Raw genomic sequence first — 24,448 nt, forward strand, 5'->3', positions numbered from 1 at the left:
GTTCTGCCTTTTCCCAGATTGGCGCCAAGTGGGGATTCCAAATGTAGCCAGGTCCTTCTCTATCTGGTGTTTCCAACGGAGTGGAGGTCTTTCTTATCCTCTGCTTCATCCAGCAGTTACTGCGTCGACTACGATCAGAGCTGGATTGTTTTCGTCCATCCGGACAACATGACCTAGCCAGCGTAGCCGCTGTCTTTTAATTCGCTGAACTATGTCAATGTAGTCGTATGTCTCATGCAGCTCATCGTTCCATCGAATGCGATATTCGCCGTGGTCAACGCGCAAAGGACCATCGATCTTTCGCAGAACCTTAATCTCAAAAACTCGCAACGTCGACTCATCAGTTGTTGTCTTCGTCCATACCTCTGAACCGTTTGGAAGGACTTATGTATGAGTGTCTTATAGAGTTTGAACTTTACTTCTCAATTGCCTACTCCAAAGTAGGAACTGTTGGCAAGAATTATTTTGCGTTGGATTTCAAGGCTAACATTGTTGTTGTTGTTTATATTGGTCCCTAGATAGACGAAATTATCTTCGACTTCGAAGGTATGACTGTCCCTTCATTCACTACCGGATCCATTTGCTTCACCTCCTTATCCATTCTAGAGAAAGCAGAACTAACCTCGCGGTTGTTGAGGCCAATGATATCAATATCATCGGTGTAAACCAGCAGCTGCACACTCTAATAGAAAGTGGAGGCGAATACTATTATTTATAAACAGATACATTATTTTTAAAAGTTAAATTTTAGTTTTGATCTTTTACATTATGAAAAAGTTTGCAAATAAAATGATGCATGTGCAATACCATATAACGAATTGAGCAATGGACAACAACAGCATTTTACTTTGTCACTACAGGCAAATTTCGTTTGTTACGGGCGGTAAGTACGAAAAGGCGGTACGTCGTCTACTAACTAATGTTTCAATATTTGCTCAATACGTTTACATGGTTTTGCACATCTAGCATTTAAGTTATAATTTTTAATAATGAAAAAGATTAAAACTAAAATCTAATTATTGAAAATAGTATACCTATTTTTAAATAAAAGTATTCTACTGTGATTCTGAGTTAGTTTAAGGATATTTCAAATACTGGGCAGTCGAAAAAGTCTTTTGGTATTTTGTCAATAGATGTCGTTGCAGTCGTATAAATCCAGTGCTACCAATCACATTGTGTTATACCATATAGTGTTGGAAAGGTGAGATTTTAAGCTTCATTTAATAAAAAAAATTAAATTCGGGGAAGTTGAAAAAAACTTGCAGCTGTTCAAAAATGAGTGAAAATCATGAAGAGATTCCCAATCACATTGTGTTATACCATATAGTGTTGGAAAGGTGAGATTTTAAGCTTCATTTAATAAAAAAAATTAAATTCGGGGAAGTTGAAAAAAACTTGCAGCTGTTCAAAAATGAGTGAAAATCATGAAGAGATTCCCTATATTTTGAAATTAAAAAAAAAATAAGTTCGTGTAGCACAACAATGGGTTGCACACTTCCGTTCTGGAAAATTCGAAATTTCGATTTACACTAATGGAATAATGTCTATAGCGGAATCTATGGGAAAAATGGTCGACCAAAACGGTACATATTTTCTTTATTTATTTATTATTAAAAATAAAAAAAAATAAGTTGAATTTTATTAGAAGTACGAAAAGACCTTTTCGACTATCCAATATATACAAGTTTATATTTTAATAACTACAAAATATCGATATTACCATCCCTGTGTTATAAGAGAGCAATTCGTTTAAATTAAATTACTCTGCTTATAGTAACTTTACTACTATTATTATTTTTACAGTCCCTCCCATGCTTTTGATACCCCATCAATTGGTTGGAGCTCCTGAAGGTTTCAACGTAACAATTGAATGTTTCACGGAAGCACATCCAACTTCGTTAAATTACTGGACTCGTGGAGAAGGCCCCATTATACACGACTCTTATAAATACAAGTGAGTACGCAATTAATGAATATAAAAATATTTACTTTATTTATTTGTTATTAATAATAAAAATAAAACAGTTTGTAACACTTAAAACTAATATATGTAGATAGTTCTAAACTTATTTATATATTAAGGTTGGTATTTCAGAGGAGCAGCGCACAAGTTTAGCCGATTTTTACTTTAGCTTTAACTTTCCGCTATCACACTCGTAATAAATGTCAGAAAAGAAAAATGTCCGCGAAATTGGTGTACAAAATTTAATTCAATAATAAAAATATTTATGCATGATGGAAACGTGCGCTTAATATGTATCAAAATGACGAAATGATGTGCAGAATCGAATTCTGTAATTCTCGTGGACCATATATTTATTGTAATAGCATTCTTAAGTAGTATTTGAGTAAATATTTGACAGTAAATTAATAAACATTTATATTTAGACTGAAATTTTTTTCTATCGTCCCAAATTTCTCCGTACATATGTATATTTGTCTCTCATTGAAGTTGCTGTCGCTTCTACTACATATGTACACTAGGGTGTGTCATTCTGAGGCAACCTTTTTTTTTCAACTGAAAAACAGGCTAAAAACTTTCGAAAAGATGAGCTCTTAATATTAATACTAAGAGGTGCCTATTTCAAATTTTCTGTTTTCCATATAAATTACATGGAAAAGAAATCATTTTTTTTGTGGTGGTTATTGTGCGGAGGTTATTATATGTACACGCGATGGCTGCCAGTAGGGATGGTAAACTCGATTCCGATTCTACTCGAAAATCGAGTTTTCTCGTAAAATAATCGATTTTTCGGAATCGATCTTCAGTAGTCGAAGTCGATTAATAATGGATTCTTGACATAAATAAACCATAAATAAAGATATTAAAGTGAAATTTGGCACAAAGGATCGCATTAAGGAGGGGCATATTTGGACGTAATTTTTTGGAAAAGTGGGCGTGGCCCCGCCCCCTACTAAGTTTTTTGTACATATCTCGGAAACTACTATAGCTATGTCAACCAAATTCTATGGACTCGTTTCCTTCAGGCATTTCCATATACAGTTCAAAAATGGAAGAAATCGGATAATAATCTCGCCCACCTCCCATACAAAGGTTATGTTGAAAATCACTAAAAGTGCGTTAACCGACTAACAGAAAACGTCAGAAACACTAAATTTTACGGAAGAAATGGCAGAAGAAAGCTGCACCCAGACTTTTTTTAAAAATTGAAAATGGGCGTGGCGTCGCCCACTTATGGACCAAAAACCATATCTCAGGAACTACTCAACCGATTTCAATGAAATTTGGTATGTAATATTTTCTTAACATCCTGATTACTTGTACAAAATATGGGTGAAATCGGTTTACAACCACGCCTTCTTCCAATATAACGCTATTTTGAATTCCATCTGATGCCTTCTCTGTATAATATATACATTAGGAACCAATGATGATAGCGGAATAAAACTTTACACAAATACGGTATTTGAAAAATATGTAAATGACTGATAATGAAATCTCGATTATCACTTTATCGTGCGAGAGTATAAAATTTTCGGTGACACCCGAACTTAGCCCTTCCTTACTTCTTTTTCCATGTAATTTATATGGCAAACAGAAAATTTAAATGGTCACCTCTTAATATTAATATTAAGAGCTCATCTTTTGAGTGACTTTCTTTTTCACATTTTCGAAAGTTTTTAGCCTGTTTTTCAGTTGAAAAAAAAGGTTGCCTCAGAATGACACACCCTAATGTACACCTCACACCAACTTGATATGTACCTATGGCAAGTGTGAGCACCATTTAACCATACGGCCATAGTACTATATAGTATGTGTGTGAAATACTTTTTAACATGTTCGCCACTTTTTTCTAACAAAATTTTTAAAACTACAAAAACTTTAAAAATAACAATTACGTCTAATTACGTTTATGAGGACAGGAAATGTAAAAAGAAATACTTATGATTTTATTTTATACAATTTGATGTTTTAATTTATTTTAAAGGAAACTACAAAAAGTAGATAATACAATAAAAAATAAATTAAAAATAAAATTGTTTGAGCTGGCAAAGTTTAGTATTAGCGAATTTATATACAGTTTGTTAAGAATATGTTTTTACATCTAATAAAGGACACCGTTTTTATTTTGTGTTGTATTAAAATAAAGGGTTTTACTTTTCAACATATGTTGAATCTATTATACATATATATTATAGTCCGTTTTATATTCAAGTTTATGTTTTAATAACAACAAGATATCGATATTAACATGATTAGTTTTACTAGATCATGTTCGTTCGGAATTTTAGCCCATTCTTCATTAATATATGGTATTAATTCATTACGGTTCTTCGAATTTGTTTTGCCGCCCTTTTTTAGGTTTGCGCATAAATTCTCAATAGGATTGAGATCTGGGCTTCGGGGTGACGCGTTTAGTTTTTTTTCGCAATTATAAAGTAGCCAAGTTCTTACGACAAATGCTTTGTGTTTCGGGTAGTTATCTTGATAAAATTTAAATTTATTTCCTTCAAACCCAAATCTAGACACACTGTTGTGTAAATGAAAACATAAAACGTTACGGTATTGTGTAGCTTCCACATGTCCATTAATAACAAAAGGATCTCCAATTTCTCTACAAGAAATGCAGGCTCATACTATCACCGAAAGTTTACCGAACTTTACAGTTGGTATAATATATTTTTGGTTTTCAGCTTTTAAAGGTTGACGCCATACTCTGTTAGGTCCTTCGTTATGATAAAGCACTATCTTCGTCCCGTAATAAAAAATAAAGTTGCTATGTAAAATATGACTTGTGGCGCACGACAGCTCGCAACGAATATTTATTTTTAAGAAACACTTAGCGAACCGTTTCATGTGATATATCAACTCCAGACTCCAACTTTATTTCATTTGCAATCTTGTTGATATTTCATTATTCGGCACTCTTTTCGGGTTTTTGACCTTCCTGGTAAATGGAGCAACTGTCTTCTTTTTTCTTTGCCGGCATGATTAATAACTATATAGTAAGTATGCTTGTAACTCCACGCCTGGCTCAGATATGGCCAGAGTGGGTACTCCTTAGCTCTGGAGTTAGGAGAGTGACAATAGAGGGATCTTGCGAGAGAGTGACCGGGAATGGAGAACGGCTCGCCTCGTAAAATTGAGAATTCTTCATAATTAATTTCAAGCTTTGTACAGCTGGTACCCATAACCCACCCATATGAGGAGCATTGTATAGATACAATAAAAGCGACCTAAACTTTGTAAGAGTAGGTGCACCAATGTATCGCATTGGGAGTTTTGTGATCCCTTAACTTTGTAATGGGGTTTCGTCCATAGCTGAGGTATGCTCAGCCGCTCCAGGGTCAGCCTTGGGACCCACGAACCCTTAGCAAAAAAGAGACGAGTTTTATCCTCGTAAAGTTATATCCACACCCCCACCCCTTATGCGGACAGCCAGACCAGCGTTAACGCTTGCTTGAGGCTGGCACGGTGATGAAAATGAACGGAATTGATGAGCCAGGCGTTGACGCTTGTTGAAGCTGGCACGGTGATGAAAACGAACGGGATTGATGAGCCAGGCGTTGACGCTTGTTGAGGCTGGCACGGTGATGAAAATGAACGGAATTGATGAGCCAGGCGTTGACGCTTGTTGCGACTGGCATGGTGATGAAAATGAACGGAATTGGTAAGCCAGGCGTTGGCGCTTGTTGCGACTGGCACGGTGATGAAAATGAACGGAATTGATGAGCCAGGCGTTGACGCTTGCTGCGACTGGCACGGTGATGAAAACGAACGGGATTGATGAGTCAGGCGCTGACGCTTGCTGCGACTCGCACGGTGATGAAAATGAACGGGATCGATGAGCCAGGCGTTGACGCTTGTTGCGACTGGCACGGTGATGAAAACGAACGGGCTCCTGTGTCGCCTGTTAGTCACGTAGTTTTTAATAACGGTGCCCCCTGCGCGATGCTGGGCGACCGTCCGGTTCGGCGAGCTGGAGCAAAAGATCGCATTTTGTGTAAAGTGCTTGCTTTTATAGCAGCATCGCGCAGCTTTCGTCACCGTAGTGAGGTAAGTTGTATGCGTATGGTGCGTTAGTACGTATGATGGAAAGCTCTAGCAGCTTTCATCATCGTAGTGAGGTAAGTTGTGTGCGTAGTCAATGCGGTGAAGTTTAGTACGTATGGTGGTATGGTGAGGGTACATGATGTACTGTGGAGCGAAGTTGACGTAAATTATTGTAAGGTGGTAAAAGCCACGTTACAAGTTCCTTTCTGATTTGTATAAAATGTGTAGATTTTTCGACTTTTGGAGACAATTTTGTTATATTTTATGTTTAAGTGCAAGTAATATATTTATAACAAATAATAGTTTTTATTAAATAATATTTTTGTAACAAGTAATAGTTTTATTAAATAATATTTCTGGTAACACACCGAACTAGAACCTTGCAAGTTGAAGCACGTTGGCAATGTTGTATTCGATGTTTTTGCTGGCAAAAGTCTCCAATGCAACATTAGGATATATCACTCCTCCAATTTTAAAATAATGCAATGTCCTCATTGCAATTTTTCTTTGTTTACAAGTTAAAGTTTTTAAATAGAATTCTTACAATATTTAAAGATATTTTTAGCATATAACAAGAAAAAACGTTAACTTCGGCTGCACCGAAGCTAATATACCCTTCACAGGTGCATTTCTTTTAGTAACTATGTGTTCAGTTTGTATGGTAGCTATATGCTATAGTTAACCGATCTGACCAATTTCTTCGGAGATTACATTGTTGCCTTAGAAAATAATCTATACCAAATGTGGTGAAGATACATTGTCAAATGTGAAAGTTTTCCATACAAGAACTTGATTCCGATCGTTCAGTTTGTATGGTAGCTATATGCTATAGTTAACCAATTCTACGCAGATTACATTGTTGCTTTAGAAAATAATCTATACCAAATTTGGTGAAGATACATTGTCAAATGTGAAAGTTTTCCATACAAGAACTTGATTCCGATCGTTCAGTTTGTATGGAAGCTATATGCTATAGTTAACCAATTCTACGCAGATTACATTGTTGCCTTAGAAAATAATCTATACCAAATTTGGTGAAGATACATTGTCAAATGTGAAAGTTTTCCATACAAGAACTTGATTCCGATCGTTCAGTTTGTATGGTAGCTATATGCTATAGTTAACCGATCTGAACAATTTCTTCGGAGATTACATTGCTGCCTTAGAAAATAATCTATACCAAATTTGGTGAAGATACATTGTAGCATATAGCTTCCATACAAACTGAACACATAGTAACTAAAAGAAATGAACCTGTGAGGGGTATATTAGCTTCGGTGCAGCCGAAGTTAACGTTTTTTCTTGTTTATATATGTATATACTTTATAGGGTCTCCGACGCTTCTTTCTGGGTGTAACAAACATCGTGACAAACTTAATATACCCTGTTCAGGGTATAAAAATGATTAAGTAATAATGAATAAGTAAAAAGGAATGATAAGATTGATAAGATACAATTTTCAATTCTTATATTTAGTTTTAGTTGGTTTTCTTTTTTCTTTTAAATTGGTTTTTATAATTTCTTACATTTTGACTTTTAAACTTTGCAATATGATGTTCGCCATCTTCTTCAGTTTTAATAAGACTAACTTTTTTGTATGATTTACTACATAAGTTTGTCTAATCTCTTCCTCGAAACTTCTGCGTTTACAAAGTTTGTGTCGATATCTTTTTCTTGACGGTTTTTATTTACATTATTTATTCTTTGTTCTTTATTAATTTGAGGATCTTGGTTTGATGACTCCTTACTGGTAGTGGGGTGAAAAATTATATGGTTATATACGTATGTAAAAAGTGTTTGTTCAATTTCTAAATATTTTAGCTCTTTATCACCTGAAGTGTTTATTATTCTAAGTTTTTCATTCAAAGTTTTATGTAGTCTTTCAATGGCACCTATACCAGTTTTACTGGTGGTTACTTCTACTTTTATATTTAATGAATTACACCATTGTTTAATGTTTATGTTATTTAAACCTTAGTCTTGGTCAATTTTTAAAGCTTTTGGAGGACCCATAAAATTAAAAATTTTTAGCAATGCTTTTTTGGATTCCAGCCAGTTCAATGCTTTAACTTTTTCTATCATAGCAAACTTAGAGTATAAATCGATACATGTTAAATAATATTCATTATTCCACTTCCACAAATCTACAACATATTTTTCTCTTATTTTGTAAATTGGCGGTGTAATTTTGAACGGCATTTTGTTAGAAATATGATCGTTCTTACAATGATTACACAGTTCACATTCATTTATTATTTTGGTGATTTCCTTAAGATAATTGGGGTAATAATACTGCAATTTAAAACATTTTGTAACCTTCTCTATACCTTGATGAAGTCTACTTAAATGGATTTCAAGTACTTTACTTTTAAAATTTGCAAAATCTGTAATGTTTTCTAATTCTTTTGTACACTGATAAAACTTGTTGCGACTTGTTGTTACTCGTATTTGTGTCTTCTAAACGTTTTGAAATTGTATAAAATCAGTATCATTGGGCATAAAAATTGCTGTATTATTTTTGAAAAAATGGGTTTTAATTATATCTTTAATAAAATCTGTAGTTAATTCTTTGTATGTAATTATAATTAGATTATTAGAAAAAACTTTCGTTATTGTAGTTGAGTCTTTACCATCCCTTATTAATTTAATTTGATTTTTGAATACATTTAATGGTCGCTCTGTTATCTTAATAAAACTTTCGGAATCTTCATCGGCAGAATGAACAGTGTTTACGTTAGATTCAGATTCTTCATTAAAAAAGCATTCCGTAATTTTAATACGAGAAAGAAATTGTCTGCTACACAATTTTCTTTACCTGATATGTATTTTACGTCAAAGTCATACTCATTATGCCGAATCTTCCATCTTTGTAACTTGGAGTTTGGTTCCCTTAAGTTGTGGAGCCATTGCAATGGTCTATGATCACTATTTATTAAAAATTTCCTGCCGTATAAATATGGTCTAAAATATTTGGTAGCCCAAACCATGGCTAAAAGTTCTTTCTCAGTAGTTGAGTAGTGCAGCTCATGTTCATTGAGTGTGCGACTAGCAAAACAAATTGGATGTCCCTGTTGACTGAACACTGCCCCTAATGCCACATTTGACGCATCAGTCGTCAATGTAAATATTTTCTCATAATTTGGATATGCCAGAATTGGATTACGGTGTTGAAGTTTGAATCTTCCTTTTTGACAACATATAATTTTGACGACATATAATTTAAAAACAAAACTTTTTCCTTTAAAATGTATCAAATCGATATTGTGTTTTTTGCTAGCTTGGGTAGCTACTTTATTCAAAATGTATCAAAAAATTTTGTTTTTGTTTTTTATTTTAGTTTATTTTTTGGCCTTTACACGATTGTGTGTATTTAAAAAAAAGGTACAGCCCGACTCGTTGTTCAGGGTATTTTAGGCGAATAAGTTCTTTTTAATTTAGGATCTTTTGCTCAGTTCCTACTGACTGCGCCAGTAATATTTTTACAACAAATAATAGTTTTTATTAAATAATATTTTTGTAACAAGTAATAGTTTTATTAAATAGTATTTTTTGTAATAAGTAATAGTTTTATTAAATAATATTTCTGGTAACACAACGAATTAGAACCCTGTGAGTTGGATGATGAAATCTAAGTGAGCCGTGACAAACGCGATTTAACAAACGGTGTCGCTTAATGTGCGGGACCGCTTTCAATGGGGAAAATGCTGAATTGAAGAACGTTGGCAATGTTGTATTCGATGCTTTTGCTGGCAAAAGTCTCCAATGCGACATTAGGATATGTCACTTGCATATGCACTAATTTGGCGTTTAGTAGGGCGCGACATAACTTGAGATTTTTTAAGAAGGTTTATTGTATCATTATTGGCGAAAGCCAATTCTCTACAACCAGTTTTCGTTTTCATAATCTGTTTTTTATACGCTCGCAATAGGTTGCAGTAGAGCATAATATTTTTGTTTTAAGTAACTTTCGTCCGTACAAGAATACTTCAGTAAAAGTTGAGATACATGTTCCTTGGCACCTAGGGGAGAATATTATTCCGGATAGGCGGAATCGAAACTTTACCATGTCCATAAGATTACGTTAATCGAACACCTAAAAAATACCGTAACTAAGCCGCAAAGTAAAATACCAAACAGTAATTTGGTACTGAAACCGCACTTAATAGATTTAATTCACATGTCTCACAAACCTCTAAAGCCATATCAACCAAACTTGCAAAGAACGAATAATTTTGGCACCTTCTCAGACTGTGTGAATATGTTGATTATGTTAAAAACTACTAAAAGTGCTTAAGTGATTAATCAGTAAATAAGTACGACAGAAAATTAAATTTTTAATAACTCCATTTTTTATACCGGTTAATATCTTAGGCCTCATAAAAGAAATTCAGATAACTACATATTTGTTTTAGAACACAGCTTGAATAATTGAAATTAGGAGAGAATCATTTTCTGATGATAGCATGTCTATCTGTCAGAAATGGGTTAATCATTTATGTACCTAATGCTTTCGAACTTCCGTCTAACTTATATCGCATATATCGGCCAATATGTGAGTTATCTTAATTATATTGAGGGAGCATGTTTTCCTTTTAACGATGCACCACTGTGCCTAAAATGGCGACCCATATATCTAATATCCGGATTTTCAAGCATCTTGTTGACTTTACTTCTTATATAATGATAATTGTATGTGAGATACATTAATGAGACTCAAAGAGCATCTGTTTCTATTACTAATATGTAGTTATGCCAAAATCCTCCTATCTCCCATATATATCTTATAAAGTATTATATTATAAAGTATTTTCAAACTCCCCGTTGGCCTTATTTGTGAAATTATATTATCCTATATAATTTCCGTCATTCTAAGAAACCTTATAATATTAATGGTTTGGCACTGAACATGAATGGAGTTAGATCAAATGGGCTAAATCGACGATCTATGAAGTTATATATAAAGTAAACATATAAAAACCCTTAGAAGAGATAAAGGATTTGATATAAATGGCAATTTTATAATTTATTACCATATGTAGTACGAGGGCTGTCTGATAAATAACCGACGTAACCATGATGCACGCGACTTTTTCAAAAATTTTTTTTTATTTTTCTACATAGTCTCCTTGTAACTCCACACACTTCTCCCAGCGATGCTCCCATCTCTGCAACCCTTCCAAATAGAGCGCTGGTAATGTTCATACGCGCACGTTTGTGGTCTAGCGTAAGCAAACGCGGCACCCAACGAGCGGACAGCTTTCTCATGCCCAAATTTTGGTTTAATTTGTGACAAACACGTTCTTTTGGCATATTCATAATCTCAGCTATTTCCCTAACTTTAATCCGGCGGTCGTCTAGTACCAATTGATGAACTTTAGCGATGTTATCGTTAGTGGTTACGGTTTTTGGACGCCCTGGACGTTCATCATCTTCCAAGCTCCTGCGACCACGTTTAAATTCAGCTGCCCAAAATTTTACGGTGGTAAACGATGGTGCAGAGTCACCATACACAGAGCCCAACTCATCTTTGATTTGTGAAGGCGTATTGCCTTTCAGAAATAAAAATTTAATTACAGCTCGATATTCAATTTTTTCCATTTATGGGAAATCACCGAAATAGACTCACAAAAACGACTGTCAACAGATAATTGCGCAAGATAGATTTCTGAAAATTGGCGAGTAGCTATTATAAAATGAACAATTTGAAGTAGAAACTTTTTTTTCAGATGTGCCGCTAGCTTCCCGTTGAGGTCGGTTATTTATCAGACAGCCCTCGTATAGTATGTATGTACATTAAAAAAATATTTTTATTCGGCTACATGGGCAACATGTAAATGCGGAAGGTCAGAGGTGGCGTGTTTAATTGTAAAATTGAAATTTTGGCTCTGAATCAAATTTTACTGAAATTATTAAATTTTGTGAAGGATGTCTATATGATAATTGTGGTTGACCAGGCGCACAGAAAAAAGAGCGCAGTGCACATTTATCAACGAACTTTATTTTTTAGCATGCGTGCGTTCCTTATAAATATAATGTATAATATATAATTATTTGTTGTCATTGTTATATGAAATACTAAGTAAGTCAGCCGGATGTTCGAAAATCTTGATATTAGTTATATAGGGGCTAGGTCAAGTTTTCGCTCAAATTTATCTATTTTGGGCGCAAAGATACACTGTTATGAGTTAAACACGCTTTCTTATTTTCATTGGGATAACTCACATGTTAGCCGATATATGCGGTACACCCCGAAGTTCGAAAATCTTTATAAGTATATGGGGGCTAAGTGCAGTTGGTCCGATTCAACCTAATTTTGACATACAGACACACCACTATAAGAGAAGGATTGTCTGCAAATTTCAGTTATATATATCATACTTTGACCGACAGTTTCGATCAAATATCAACTATAGGTACCTGGGTCTAAATATTCGGTACTTAGGGTCTTGAGAAGTTTTTATTGGATGTGAACACTTTTTGGTCATAAGTTGGCACACACTAACGACATTATTCGTGCAAAGTTGTATCCCGTTATATTAATAGCTTCTTGATTTGAGTACTGGAAACTGAAAGAATCAAGTGGAATTTAAAATTGTGCTATATGTGAAGTAGGCGTGATTGTTGTCAGATTTCGTTAATTTTCACAGTGGGACATAAAAATTTCGAAAGAATGCTACGTACTAAATTTTGTCGAAATTGGTAAGATGGGTCCCGAGATATGGGATTTCACCAAAAAGTGGGCGGTGTCACGTCCATCGTCCAATTTCATCCATTTTCACACTGTTGGTAGAAGTTCTTATAAGATTTGTACTCAGCAAGTTTGGTTGTTGTAGCTTAAGTGGTTTAGGAGAGGGCAGGGCCACGCCCACTCAAAAACTCTTTCCCACATGTGCCCCTTGCCACTGTGATCCGCCGTACCAAATTACAGCTTTATATCTTAATGAGGCGCTTAGTTATACCACTTTATGTGTTTTCGGTTAATGACGATTCGATCTACGAACTCGAATTTGTTGATGTACTAAGGGACTTACATACCAAGTTTCATCGTGATACATATCTCAAGTTACAGCTTGCTCGGACGGACCCACGGACGGACAGACAGACAGTTAACCGGATTTCAACTTTTCACCCTGGTCATTTATATACGTATATAATATACTATATATTATATATATAACCCTATATCTATCTCGATTAGTTTTAGGTGATATGTACAATCGTTAGGGGAAACACTATAATACTCTGTAGCAACTGGTTGCAAGAGTATAATTATAGCTGTTTGTTTTCACACATTAGAATCTTCTTCCCTCCCAGCCACGGCTAACCACTTTTCTCAGAAATTTAATACAATTAATTACATATTTTTTCATGTACGCACACGTGCTTAATTTTTTAATATCTCAAAGAGAACAAAACTAGCTATCATATTTCTTGATATTATTGAATGAGTGCGAATGAGAAAACATAACTGTCATTAGTGCCAAAAGAAAATCCCAAAAAGGGTAATTAAAAAAACGATTGAAAGATGCAAGTCATTCGCTCGCTTAGAACAAAAGGTAAGTTGGATGAATTTTATGTGATTTGTGAACAACATTTTGAATATAATTAATTCATTTAATTTTATAGTATTGGAAATCATAACATAGCATTGAAAATCATAGCACATCATTGGAAATAACAATTATATCAGAAGCAGCAAATATAATAGATAAATAAATCTTTGTTCTATGGTTTAAATCGACCTGAGCAGTGCAATAAAATATGTGAGAACAAACGTTTGTTTTATTTTCATATTGAATACAACAAACAATGATCTATTTTAATAATTTATTATACTTATATATAAAAATAAGTTTTTGTCTGCTCGCTATAGCTAATTAAACTGTTGCATGAAATGAGAAATTGACATCCAGTTCGTACAGATTTGGCATTTCATATGGATTTCCCGTTACATTTGTGATAAACGCCCGGATAATGAGATAACTTTCGTAAATTTCAACATGACGCGCAGTGTAAATACGAATTAGATGTGGCGATTTCACAAAAATGAAGCTCAACAACCTAAAATGAAGTAAAATGAGTTTGATGTCTCACAAACCTCTAAAGCCATATTAACAAAATTGCAAATAACGAATCATTTTGGCATCTTCTCAGACTGTGTGAATATTTTGATTATGTTAAAAACAATTGGATATTCCAAGCGTAGCCATGTCTTTCTCCATCTGGTCCTTCCAACGGAGTGGAGATCTTCCTCTTCCTTTGCTTCGTCCATTCGAACAACATGACCTAGCCAGCGTAGCCGCTGTCTTTTAATTTGCTCAACTATGTCAATGTCGTCATATATCTCATACAGCTTATCGTTCCATCGAATGCGATATTCGCCGTGGCCAACGCGCAAAGGACCATACATCTTTCGCAGAACTTTTCTCTCGAAAACTCGCACCGTCGACTTATCAGTTGTTGTCATCGTCCAAGCCTATACACCATATAGCAGGACGGGAATTATGAGTGACTTATGGAGTTTGGTTTTTGTTCGTCGAGAGAGGACTTTACTTCTCAATTGCCTACTCAGTCCGAAGTAGCACCTGTTTGCAAGAGTTATCTTGCGTTGGATTTCCAGCCTGACATTGTTGGTGGTTTTTACACTGGTTCCCAAATATACGAAATTATATACAACTTCAAAGTTATGACCGTCAACAGTGACTCCCCTGCGGGTAGGGGAAACCCCCTTTGGGTTCGGGGGGGAAACCAAATATACCCGTGGTAAGGCATGCCTGTCGTAAGAAGCGACTAAAATCCTGGCCACCAGTCCAGAGCTGTATGCAAGCTCAACTGGTAGTAGCTTTGGCTACAAGGTCTGACCGGAGACTTAATTCTGGTACCACGGGGAGCAGTTAGCCCTTGGAGGTAACTCCAATCTGCTCATTGGGTTTGGCCCTTTGGGGAGTTTTGTGGTGGCTGTGGTTTACACCTAAATGCAGGCAGGGCAATTGTCCAATGTGGAGTTGCATTGCAACCGGGTACCGGCAGAGGTTTCAGATGGGCCTCGAACCCGATCAAGGTGGTTAGTGTGTCTATTCCACACTGCCAATTGGTACTGAAAATGCTTAGCATTCTCAGTGCGCTGATCAACGCATTAATTTAATCCGATGTTCTTTTGAGCGCCGTGGAGTAAGGGTGTCGTCAGCAGGTACCCACGTTAAACACACCGGATGTTGTTGTCAACAGTGACGTGAGAGCAAAGCCGCGAGTGCGACGACTGTTTGTTTGATGACAGGAGATACTTCGTCTTGCCCTCGTTCACTGCTAGACCCATTTGCTTTGCTTTCTTGTCCAGTCTGGAGAAAGTAGAACTAACGGCGCGGGTGGTAAGGCCGATGATGTCAATATCATCGGCATACGCATGCAGCTGTACACTCTTATAAAAGATTGTACCTGCTCGATTAAGTTCTGCAGCACGAATTATTTTCTCCAGCAGCAGGTTGAACAAGTCGCACTAGGAGTCGCCTTGACTGAAACCTCGTTTGGTATCGAACGGCTCGGTCCTTCCCAATAATGTCGGAGCTTTTGGTGTTGCTCAACGTCAGTTTACACAGCCGTATTAGTTTTACGGGAATACCAAATTCAGACATCGCGGCATAGAGGCAGCTCCTTTTCATGCTGTCGAAAGCAGCTTTGAAATCGACAAAGAGGTGGTGTGTGTCGATTCTCCTTTCACCTGTTTTTTCCAAAATTTGACGCATGGTGAATATATGGTCGGTTGTTGATTTTCCAGGTCTAAAACCACACTGATAAGGTCCAATCACTTTATTGACGGTGGGCTTTAATCTTTCTCACAATACGCTCGATAGAACCTTATACGCGATGTTAAGGAGACTTATCCCACGGTAGTTGGCGCAGATTGTGAGGTCTCCCTTTTTGTGGATTGGGCAGAGCACACTTAAATTCCAATCGTTGGGCATGCTTTCGTCCGACAATATTTTACAAATAAGCTGATGCATGCTCCTTATCAGTTCTTCGTCGCCGTGTTTGAATAGTTCGGCCGGTAATCCATCGGCCCCCGCTGCTTTGTTGTTCTTCAGACGGGTAATTGCTATTCGAACTTCTTCATGGTCGGGCAATGGAACGTCTGCTCCATCGTCGTCGATTGGGGAATCAGGTTCGCCTTTTCCTGGCGTTGTGCGTTTAGTGCCAGTCAGCAGGCTGGAGAAGTGTTCCCTCCATAATTTAAGTATGCCCTGGGTATCGGTCACTAGATCACCTTTGGGGGTTGATGCTCCGGTCTTAAAACCTTCAGTTAGCCGCCGCATCTTTTCGTAGAATTTTCGAAAATTACCCTTGTCGGCCGGCTTATCAAGCTCTTCATACTCACGCATTTCGGCCTCTTTCTTCTTCTGTCTGCAAATGCGTCTCGCTTCCCTCTTCAGCTCTCGGTATCTATCTCATCCCGCACGTGTTGTGGTCGATCGTAACGTTGCGAGGTAGGCAGTCTGTTTTCTCTCCGCTGCAACACGGCACTCCTCGTCGTACCAGCTGTTCTTTTGCATTTTCCGAAAACCAATGGTTTCGGTTGTAGCTGTACGTAAGGAGTTTGAAATGTTGTCTCACAGTTCCCTTATACCGAGTTGTTGACGAGTGCTCTCAGAGAGCAGTAGTGCAAGCCGAGTAGTAAATTGTTCGGCTATCTGTTGTGATTACAGCTTCTCGACGTCGAACCTTCCTTGTGTTGGTTGACGTGCGTTTATTGCTGCACAGAGGCGGATGCGAATCTTGGCTGCAAAAAGATAGTGGTCCGAGTCGATGTTAGGACCTCGAAGCGCCCGCACATCAAAAACACTGGTGACGTGTCTTCCGTCTATCACAACATGATCGACCTGGTTGGTGGTTTTTCGATCCGTAGACAGCCAGGTTGTTTGATGAATCTTCTTATGCTGGAATCTAGTACTACAGATAACCATATTTCGGGCCCCGGCGAAGTCGATCAGCTGCAAGCCATTTGGGGATGTTTCATCGTGGAGGCTGAATTTACCGACCGCAGTGCGAAATATACCTTCTTTGCCCACCCTGACGTTAAAGGCGCCAAGCACGATTTTAACATCGTGACGGGGGCAGCCCCCTCTTAAGTGTGCTCCAAGCACTCATAAAAGGCATCTTTGGTCACATCGTCCTTCTCTTCCGTCGGGGCGTGGGCGCAAATCAGCGGTATGTTGAAGAACCTCACTTTGATGCGGATTGTGGCTGGATGTTCATTCACCGCAGTGAATGATAGTACTCGGCAACGGAGTTTCTCTCCCACCACGAATCCCACACCAAACTTGCGCTCATTTATATGGCCACTGTAGTAAATGCCACAAGGACCTACTCGTCTCTGTCCTTGTCCCGTCCATCGCATTTCTTGGACGGCGGTGATGTCATCCTTTATTTTCACGAGGACATCAACCAGCTGGGCAGCGGAACCTTCCCAATTAAGGGACCGGACATTCCAGGTGCATGCTCTATTATCATCCGAGGCTTGTTGTTTCCTTTTATTGGGGGTGTGTTTTACGTGGCGGGTTCCAAACCCAGCGCACAACCCTATGTAGGGGATGTTTCGGCTTCTCACTTTAGCTCGCCTTCGAACGGATGTTCTTAGGCTACCCAGAGGATACTTGGTCAAAGACCGGAAGTAGTGAGCTGCTTGAGCCATGTGTAAAAGAATCGTTTCTGGCCACTGCCAAGTGAATGGCGAGCAGGGAACGTTCCTCACTTGCGTAAACCTCTACCCATGACCCCATCCTCCATACTATAAGATGTAAAACCAATCATATTGAGTAAAGTCAATCGGATGTTCGAAAATCCTGATATTGATTATACATATAGGGGCTAGGCGAAATTTCGTTCAAATGTATCTATTTTAGGCACAAAGAATATTGCATACTAGATTTTGTCGAAATCGGTAAGACAGGTCCCGACACATCGCGACATGGGGTTTCACCAAAAAGAAGGTGGTGCGCGCCCATCTTCCAATTTTCACACCGGCTCTCAAAAACTCCGTCATACCATCTCTTTTGTATTTAGTTATTGATTTATTGTACTTTTAATAGTTTTTAACAGTACCGTTATATGGGGACGTTTTCCTCCGATTTCATCCATTTTCACACTGTCGGTAGAAATTCTTATAAGATTTGTACCCACTAAATTTTGTTGTTGCAGCTTAAGTGGCTAATGCGATATGTATATTAAACTTGTTAGAGGGCGGGGCCACGCCCTTTTTTTAACATTTTTCGCACATATGGCCCTTGCCACTGTGATCGTCCGTAACAAATTACAGCTTTATATCCTAATTAACTTACACAAAGATCTTGAAATAAATATGGCGAAGAGCGAGATTCAGAAACTCAGTTCAAGATATCTTAATCGCCTAAGCTGCCATCCCAACATACATGCCATTAACCTACTGGACAACAGTGAAGATACTCGCCGACTGCAAAGGCTACATCCATTAGACTTACCATTTAGATCTTAAGTTTAACTGAATTAATTAAATTGTAAAATATATATAATACTAAATTAAGTGAATTGTGATATATAGTACAAATCTTATATTTCAAATGCCCTTATGCATTTAAGGGACAAATTGCAATTTTAGCATCAAAGTGAATCTTAGATATAATAACATTTGCTTATTGTCACACGACAGATTGTAAATAAAATGAAATAATAAAAAAAAAATATCTTAATTAAATGCTTATTAAAGTGTCGAGCGGATTCTGAGAATATATGAACCCTTAAAAGGCACACCACGATATTTTGGCATATTAAATGTAATTCGAAATAAAATTATAGGGAAAGCAGGCATAGCACTAGAGTCATATAAGCTTTTAGATTGGACAGCAATATCTCGTTGTTTAACGACCCATTACGCAGACAAAAGAGGCATTGGTACATTAGAGTATCAAAAGACTTGTCTCATGCAAGGAAGACTAACAATTATTGAGTTTTACCAAAAAGTTTATTCGCACCTATTTTCAATCCTTAACAAAATTGGTTGTATGGAAGTAGGAGAAGAAGAAATACATCTTTTAACTGTAGTTTTCAATGATGAATCCCTTGACATGTTTGTCAGAGGACTTTCTGGTGATCTTCCTACCGGAAGCTCTTTACCTTTGCCTGAAATTAGAAAATCAAACCTTCAGAGCAAAACATGCCAACAATCAGCATTTCCATACTAATTACCAACATCAATATCCTAGACAACAATACCAACAACAGAAATTTCTTCCAATTTTTACCAACAATTTCCTCAAACCAAATTTCATCCCGAATTAGCTTTCATACAAAAACCAACTCTAATCTATATTTCTTACGGCCAACAACGCTATCTCCAATATCCACTAAATCAGCAACATAGTTATCATAACCAAAATCCATTTAACCAACCACCAAATAATCCTCCTAAAAGACCACCAAAATCACCTCAACCAATAGACATAGATGTTAGCTTAAGAACAAATGCTTTCAATTATGCCAATAGACCAAGTCCCAAATTCACTGTCAAACGACCATCCGATTTTTCAAACAAAAATGAACTACAACCAAAGTTAAAAAAAACTTTCGTGTAAATTCAAACTTTGAACCTTACAGTGAATAAAATTACCAACACAACAATGACTACCAAAACAACGAATACAACTATGACTTTTTCGATACAATAGGAACCGACCAAAACGAACAATCGCTAGACCTGACAGATGTCCATTTTTTAGATTAAACAGTCTTTGTTACCATATTTTAGCTGCAAAACGAAGAGTGGAGAAATTTTAAAAATTCTAGTTGATGCAGGTTCCAAAAAAAACTATATACAGTCAAATGTAGTACCAAATCCCAAAGAAAACAATAACCCTTTTTACGCAAATTAAATCGGTGGGAAAATACACATTACCATCACACTTTCCTAAATCTTTTTAATACCGAAGAATGCAAATTAAGATTTTTTTGTTACCCACTCTTACAACTTTTCACGCAATTCCTGGAAATGATAGTTTAAAGGAATTATCAGCAATAATACATTCTAAAGACAATTTCATGATCGTAGCAAAAAAAGTAAGATTCAACTCCATCACTAGTATAGAGCGCAAGATATTCAAATCCGTGACGAACATATGAATACTTCAGAAAAAACGAAATCAAACAACTTGTACAAAAACACCGAAGCCTATTTTCAGAGCCTAACAAAAAACTAACATACATACACAACAAAAGTAATAGCGGAAAATAGAACAAATTCAGATACACTTATGTAGTATATACTCAATATAATAAACATATCCAGCCAGTTTAAAACAATTACATTAGAGGACGGTATTATCAGAAAATCAAGAGCAACATACAACTCACCAATATGGGTTGTGTCCAAAAAAGACGATGCAGGTGGAAAGGTGGAAAATGTTCAGATTAGTTGTTGATTATAGAAAGCGAAATACAGTTATAACTGCTGATAGATATCCAATACCAGAGATAAATGTAGTATTATCACAATTAGGAGAAACCCGAATATTTTCAGTAATCTACTTAAAAAACGGTTTCCATCAAATTCCACTTAAGCAATCTGACGTGGAGAAAACAGCCTTTCAGTGAACAACGGACTACTTTTTGGACTAAAGAACGCCCCATCCGATTCCAACGAACATTAGACGACAATCTGAGACAATATATAGGAAAAATATGTAATGTCTATATAAACGACATAATAATATTTGGCAAAGATGAAAAATCTCATTCAGAGCATATTGATAAAACTTTCGATACACTCCGTAAAGCTGATATGAAAGTTCAAGCAGACAAATGCGTATATATTCTTTCGCATAATTTCTTCTGCTGGTATTTCCACAAATCCATCTAAAATAAAAAGTATCCCAAACACATGAAGACCTTAGATCATTTTTCGGACATTTAGGATACTATAGACGTTTCATAAAAGATTACGCAAAGTTAGCAAAACCACTTACAATTTTACTTCGTGGCGAAGAAGGTAGAATGTCAAAAAATGTTTCCAAAAAAATTCAAATCCAATTAAAAAATGACTTTAAAGCAGCTTTTAATAAAAATAAAATCCACATTGACATCGAAAGAAGTCATTCTACAATATCCTGATTATAAAAAATTAGTTCGATTTGACAACAGATGTTTCCAAATACGATGCCACAGGCGTTATCTTAGAACATGAAGGAAACCCCATAACCTTTATGTTCTATATATCTACGTCTGTATCGGCAGAGCAATCATTTCTTTTCTTCTTTTTCGAAGTTTCAATTCGCGCGCAACTAAACACTAACTAGAAAAGTTGCGCGCGCTCTCTCCTTTTGCGACCTCCTAGCGATACAGACGTGGTAAGTGTGTTTCCAATTTGTTATTTTTAAATATATGTATTATATGAACCCTTTTGTTTTATTTAATATTTTTGTGGAATCATTTGCGCCGACCGTTTCCCCACGGCCAACCACATCTTTGGAACGAACGAGCACCGTGCTCCACCACCCAAATTATCATTGGTCCTTCGAGCCGGATAACAGGTAACAAGTCGATTTTTTATTAAAGTGAAAGTGCATAATTTGCCCGCTTTAGCAACTCGCAAGTTACAGCCAAACATATTTTGGATTTGTGCTTTGCAAGCTAAAGGCAATAGATTGGTTAATTTGTGCATCATTTATGTACAAACCCCATTGTGCTGTGTGAAGTGGAGACCAAAACTTATTTTTGGCACTCTACCCACAAAATCAAAGCACAAGATTGCAGGTAGTATTGTACTTCATTTAAGTACAACAACAAATACACCTGGCAAATGCACTATTTCACTTTACAAAAAAAACCACACTCTGTTATTCGAGAAAAAGTTATAAATTTCTTGGACGCACAAAATCGTCTGGAGCGTCAACAATCTCTCTCGGGTTTTGGTTTTTCCTTGTGGTTTAATTTGAGTCTAGTCGCTCAACTCTGCCTTCCCATATATTGCTCGAATAGCAATAAAGGCAAGCAGCAATAACGCAGCTGCAGTTTCGCGAGTGAACAAAAAAAAAAAAAACAAAATACAAAAATTAATACAAAGTGCAGTGAGTGACACTAAAAAATTGGAGAAAAGTGAAGTGAGCGACGGCTAGATCATCAAACAGCAAAGTCAGAGCAGCAAAGGCGAAGACCCAAAGACCAAGCAGCAAAGAGAAGCAGCACAGGCCAAGCAGCAAAGGGAGAGCAGCAAAGGCAAGGCAGCACAGCAGCCATCCCAACAAACAAAGAGTATAGTGGTGAAATCGAAATAGTTCGAAAATAACCCAGTGATAAAAGTGGAAGTGAATAGTGCATATAGTAAATCAAATAAGTGCCTGTGAATTTTTATCTGTATTTATACATATTTGGATTTTATTAAAGCAATTAAGAACAAATCAATTTTGTTGGTGTACATAGTCAAGGACTAGGCGTGCAAGTGCATTGGGCCGATTACCCAGCAAGCACATTCAAATTAAATTTGGAAAAATACTTTGAAAAAATACTTCACTAAATTTGCAAGTGCAAGTACAAGTGCATTGGGCCGATTACCCAGCAAGCAAAAATACTTTACGAAATTTATTAATTTTTTGTTCTTTCGAAAATTCACGCTTCACAAAGAAACAACGCACTACTTTTCAACAACTTAATTTTTAGTTTGTCCGTGAGTGCTTCTGTAACTTTTGAACTTTTGCAACATATTTGCAAATATTTTTTTAATTTTAATTTCAAGTTTTAGATCCGACTTTGTGCAACATTTTTGCAGTTCCGGTTCAATTTTTTGAACACAATGGAAGCCATCAGAGCATTTAACACAGCTGCAGACGCTCTACTGGAGTTTGAGGAGTCTTTTACTCCAACAGCAAACAACCAAAGTGCCTACTCTCTGGAAGTACAACAAACTGAACTGAAATCTCTGTGGGCAGAGGTAAAGTCAGAATACAAGTTGTGTTTGCCAAAGGTGGATCCTTCCGACACAAGCTCAATTGACGACATTAAGCTTAAATATTCAAGCTGTTACCACGCGTATGTGTGTTGCGCGGCCTTGATGGGCGAACACATGCACAACCTCACGGCGTTCAACCAAAGCCCAACTTCAAATTCTACGGTGATTCAACCTGAACGGTTACAACAAACGGTAGAACCCGTGAGGTATACCATCAACTTACCGCCATATGATACCGAAATATTTCATGGCGATGTTTTACAATGGCCCTCATTTAGGGATTTATTTGCCGCCATTTATGGGAATAACCCAAGGCTATCTCCGGTAGAAAAGTTATTCCATTTGAATCAAAAAACGCGAGGTGAGGCAAAAGATATCGTTTCGAAAGCGCCATTGACGAATGACGGATTCGCATTGGCTTGGAACAATTTGTTGTGTAGGTATGAAAACAAGCGAGTGCTTGTTAACACACAATTAAATTTATTGTTCAAGCTCCCGCACATTTCAACAGAATCTGAGACCGAACTCAAAAATTTACAGCGGGAGATTAATAGCTGCTTTTCAGCTTTACAGATACATGGCATCAATGTAGATAGTTGGGATGCCATATGTACGTATTTGTGTTCAATCCGACTACCGGACTATACACTATCGCTTTGGGAACAATCTCTGGATTCGGATTCAGAGATCCCAAAATTAGACAAGTTTCTAACCAAACGGGTTAAAACGCTTGAGAGAGTATCAAATCTCAAAGGCGAGTTAGGTACTCAACCCAACATTAAGTCGGCTGATGGTGAAGATCGGATACCAACCTTGCAGTCAAGGATTAGATCTAAACCCCTCAATGCCCATCACGCCAAGACAAACCATATCAAATGTAAACTGTGCTCACAATTTTACAACTAGCGGCAATGGGCCAACTCACCGCCCAAAATACGACACTGGGATATATAGTATCCGGTGTCGTATAGGATCGGCACAATAAAGTGCACTGGCTGCCAACGCCTCTCACATTCACCGCCTACCCAGGATCGAGTGAGACTCGAGTCGTCTCGCCGACCTCGGATGGTGGTGACTTCTATGCAAATTGGCGGCATAGCAATGACCGACTGAGACTCGATTCATCTCAGCGGCATTTCCCGGACCGAACCAGACTCGATTCGTCTTGTCGGCCACCCCATCTGCAAAGAAGACGTGTAAGAGGAAGTGCAGGAGCCGGTTAGTTAAGTTAGCTTTAAGTAATTTATTGTAAACTGCTTTTGCAGTAATACTGCAAGGCGGGGAGAATGTTGACGCCGCCCCCGCCCAATTTCTTTTGCCACGTCTGTATCGGCAGAGCAATCATTTCTTTTCTTCTTTTTCGAAGTTTCAATTCGCGCGCAACTAAACACTAACTAAAAAAGTTGCGCGCGCTCTCTCCTTTTGCGACCTCCTAGCGATACAGACGTGGTAAGTGTGTTTCCAAT

The 24,448-nt window shown here is 37.1% G+C and overlaps 1 protein-coding gene and 1 long non-coding RNA gene across 6 annotated transcripts in view; both read left to right on the forward strand.

The window, feature by feature from the left end:
* LOC126764853 (neurotrimin) overlaps positions 1-24,448 on the forward strand; it is a 364,259-nt gene that overhangs the window by 287,492 nt on the left and 52,319 nt on the right. For all 5 annotated transcript variants that reach the window (XM_050482466.1, XM_050482468.1, XM_050482463.1 and 2 more), the window contains one exon: positions 1,804-1,954. In XM_050482466.1, the coding sequence (XP_050338423.1) occupies positions 1,804-1,954 (151 nt within the window). The remainder of the gene's footprint in view (positions 1-1,803; positions 1,955-24,448) is intronic.
* Positions 13,279-14,336, forward strand: LOC126764946 (uncharacterized). Its single transcript, XR_007668143.1, has 3 exons — positions 13,279-13,572; positions 13,643-13,779; positions 13,890-14,336. It is a non-coding gene; the product is annotated as an uncharacterized LOC126764946 (long non-coding RNA).

Source organism: Bactrocera neohumeralis, unplaced genomic scaffold (assembly GCF_024586455.1).
Source record: "Bactrocera neohumeralis isolate Rockhampton unplaced genomic scaffold, APGP_CSIRO_Bneo_wtdbg2-racon-allhic-juicebox.fasta_v2 cluster10, whole genome shotgun sequence".
Taxonomy (NCBI): domain Eukaryota; kingdom Metazoa; phylum Arthropoda; class Insecta; order Diptera; family Tephritidae; genus Bactrocera; species Bactrocera neohumeralis.